The sequence below is a fragment of the Rhinopithecus bieti genome, unplaced genomic scaffold, assembly GCF_001698545.2.
Source record: "Rhinopithecus bieti isolate Rb0 unplaced genomic scaffold, ASM169854v2 scaffold_13130, whole genome shotgun sequence".
Classification (NCBI taxonomy): domain Eukaryota; kingdom Metazoa; phylum Chordata; class Mammalia; order Primates; family Cercopithecidae; genus Rhinopithecus; species Rhinopithecus bieti.
Window position 1 is genome coordinate 177211 of NW_016807302.1, and position 3334 is coordinate 180544.

General features: G+C 54.3%; 1 protein-coding gene across 3 annotated transcripts in view; it reads right to left on the reverse strand.

The window, feature by feature from the left end:
* ELF4 (E74 like ETS transcription factor 4) overlaps positions 1-3334 on the reverse strand; it is a 49048-nt gene continuing 45714 nt past the window's right edge. For 2 of the 3 annotated variants that reach the window (XM_017881116.1, XM_017881117.1), the window contains exon 9: positions 1-2609. In XM_017881116.1, the coding sequence (XP_017736605.1) occupies positions 1805-2609 (805 nt within the window). In that variant the 3' untranslated portion in view covers positions 1-1804. The remainder of the gene's footprint in view (positions 2610-3334) is intronic. The other variant, XM_017881118.1, reaches the window with a different exon arrangement.

Consider the following 3334-nt stretch of genomic DNA (forward strand, 5'->3'; position numbering starts at 1 on the left):
TCAGGAAACTGTCATCATAAACTGGTTTTATTAGAAAAAGGCACTTTAATGCCAACTGCTGGAAACACGCATAGAAAATACAATTTGCACAACTAAACGCAGTGCCCTCCAGGGGGCAGGGAGAAGAAGAGAGTGGGAGAGGGTGATAATTGGCTTGGCAAAGAAGAGAAGAGCGAGAGCGCGGCCAGGGGAGGTAGTTAGGTCAAGTGGATGGTTTTGTACCAAGGACACAGCAAAGGTCCTCAGGCACTGATTCACATTACCCAAAGTCACCAGATAATAGAGTTGTTTCTATGGCTGAAATTTCTTAGCCTTGCCCCCAAACTTGGCAGGAGGGAAGCAAGCTCGTTTTAAGAAGGGAGAGGGGAGGAGATCCAGGCCATTGGCCTAGGGGTTGGCTTTGAGAGAGAATAGGTTGACCCTTCCTTGGAAAGAGGGGAGGGGGAAGCAGGGAGCCACAAAGAGAGAGAGGTGCCATGGGAACTCCTGGCTGCCGACTCCCGTCTTCCTGGTGAAGGAGTCAGGGTTAGGTGTGAAAGTGGGAGATGAGGGGCATCAGTCCACCCGAGGAGGTCTGCTGCAGTCATCATATAGGCAGGCTGGTTCACCTTTGAGGTGAGTTGCAGGCAGGCTGAGCAGCAGAAACCATGTGGTAGGTGCCCATGCTTGAGCAAGAATGGGGGTGGGCCCCATATAGGTCGCTGCTGGACTAGCCGCAGTGCGCCTGACAGCTGGAAAATGTCAAAAAGTAATCAAGAGGGAGCCCAGGATCGGGGAAGTAGGCTGGGGTGTCAGCAAAGGCTATTGTCTGGCGGGGGGGCTGGTATCACACAAACAGCCCAAGCCCGAGGCACAAATATTCAATGAATTCAGCTCTGACTGGGGGCTTTGTGGCTAACTCTGAGGCTGGAGGGCACTTTACCCCTGTCTAATCCTTCAGCAAAGCACTCTGGGGTGGCCCAAGATTCCAGCCTGACCGCATGGTGACTGTGGTTGCTAACACAGCAAACTCTAGGAAGAGTACCTTGGTCCAGCCAGTGAGTGCTGCTCCCAGAGCTGACTTCCCTTCCCTCCCGTCGTGGTTTTATCCTACTCGGCCTTCGTGTCCCTGAGGAGCGCATCTTCCCCAATGTGCATGCGCATCAAAGCGTTCCTACTCTGCACTCGTTCTAGCTCTACAACATCTCCAGATTCGGGGGATCAAACTTGTACCCCATAGTCTCAGAGCAACTGAATCTTGGCATGAACAAAGGGAATTACAGAATGCTTTCCCTTAAAAACAAAATCCCTATCCCTGTGGCTGATCCACGGAGACATACACACAGCTTTGGAGACAAGACCTCACAGCTACAGCCCTGTCCTCCCCAAAGAAACTAAGATACAGACCAACAAGTACACACAAGTACATACAGGGATAGTCACATACGGGGTAGTAAATTCCCTGTGTAGGGAATGCAGCCAGTGAGATAGAGCCAAGTAGAAGGGGTCTTCTCATGAAACTGCTGCACAGACCCTGGCCACAAACTTCTGCTTGGCTCAAGGGTTTTTCCCTCCATCACCAAGTCAGCCCATTATGCTGCCAAAAGCATATCCCCTAGTGCTCTTGAAGGCCATAGTCTGATGCCAGGGATGCTTAAGCTGGGCACTGTTTGGCCACAGTGACACCAGGCAGGGCCGGGGAACTGGGGGTGAAGTGTGTTGACATCCCACTGAAATGCAGGGGCAGGTGTGCTACTGAAGTCGGTCCCTATGAAAATGCTGCTCAATTTTGCCTGGTGGGTCACATCTGCCCTGACCCCTTTGCTTATATGTCATGGGGCTCCATCTTAATGAGGGAAGTAGGGTTGAATGGGGAGAAGGGGGCTGGGGTGGGGGATCTTGTCAGAAGGCTCCCAGATGTGGTCACACTAGGCTCAGCCATCAACAGGGACCCTGGGCCTGAGGAGAGCTCAAGTTCAGCCACCGGGGTCAGCCCAACAGTGGGGCGGCTGGGAGGAGACAAAGTCTGGTTGCCCAGAAGGCTCGGATTGTGGGAACCCCTGGAAACCACTTGGGTTGGAAGTGGCTGAAGATGAGCCTGATCTCTCAGGAGCTCCCTCAGGGTCTCTTCAGGAACCAGCAGCCCCTCCATGGGGGCCCCCGTCACCATACCCTGAACATAGGAGGAGGACCTCAGTGGCCCCTCCTTGACCCCAGGGGCTGCTGTAGTGCCAGAAGTCCTGATGAAGGCAGCAATGACAGTCCCAGGGGGCTGAGAGCTGGGCCCTGCTGGTCCAGCCCCTGTGACCGTGGGTGGCGCTGGGTTGGTCGGACGGTTGGCCCCAGCCAGAAGTTGGGGGAGGCCACTGAGAATCAGTGGAGCCCCTGGGGCTGCCACCTGGCTGTCTTGGAAACTGGCGTTTAGGGGGAAAGAGGCCTGCAAAGTGAAGGTGTCCTTGAAAGTAGAGGCCGCTGGAACACTCTGGAGAACGAGCTGAGTGGGAGCAGTAGTACTGGCAGGAGGCCCATTGGTCAGCACCGTGGTCAGCGGGATCGTCTGCAGGGTCAGGGCCGAGCCCGACCCCACGGGGGCCACTCCTAGGTGGATGTTGCCGGGCACCGAAGTCGCACTGAGAAGAAACAGAGAACAGAGTTGGTTAAGGCAGGAGGTGTCCCCCAGCTGGTTAGGAAGGAGGGCAGAGAGGAATGGAGCTGAAGGTGTTTGTCGATTTCTTTGCTGTTTTGTTGCTTTTTTTTCTTTTTCTAGAGACAGGGTCTCACTCTGCTGCCCAGGCTGGAGTGCAGTGACACGATTATTGCTCACTGCAGCCTTGAAGCCCTGGGTTCAAGCGATCCTCCTGACTCAGCTTCCCAAGTAGCTGGGACTACAGGTGTGTGCCACCTCGCCCAGCTAATTTTTATTTACATGTATTTATTTATTTTTATTTTTTTGAGATGGAGTCTCGCTCTGTCACTCGGGCTGGAGTGCAGTAGCGCAATCTTGGCTCACTGCAACTTCTGACTCCCAGGTTCAAGCGATTCTCCTGCCTCAGCCTCCCAACTAGCTGGGATTATAGGCAAGCACCACCACACCCGGCTAATTTTGTATTTTTAGTAGAGATGGAGTTTCACCGTGTTGGCCAGGCTGGTCTTGAACTCCTGACCTCAGGTGATCCACCTGCCTCGGCCTCCCAAAGTGCTGGGATTACAGGCGTGAGCCACCGTGCCCAGCTGTAGCTCACATTTATTAAGTACTTAGTATAGGCCGGGCGCGGTGGCTCAAGCCTGTAATCCCAGCAGTTTGGGAGGCCAAGACGGGCGGATCACGAGGTCAGGAGATCGAGACCATCCTGGC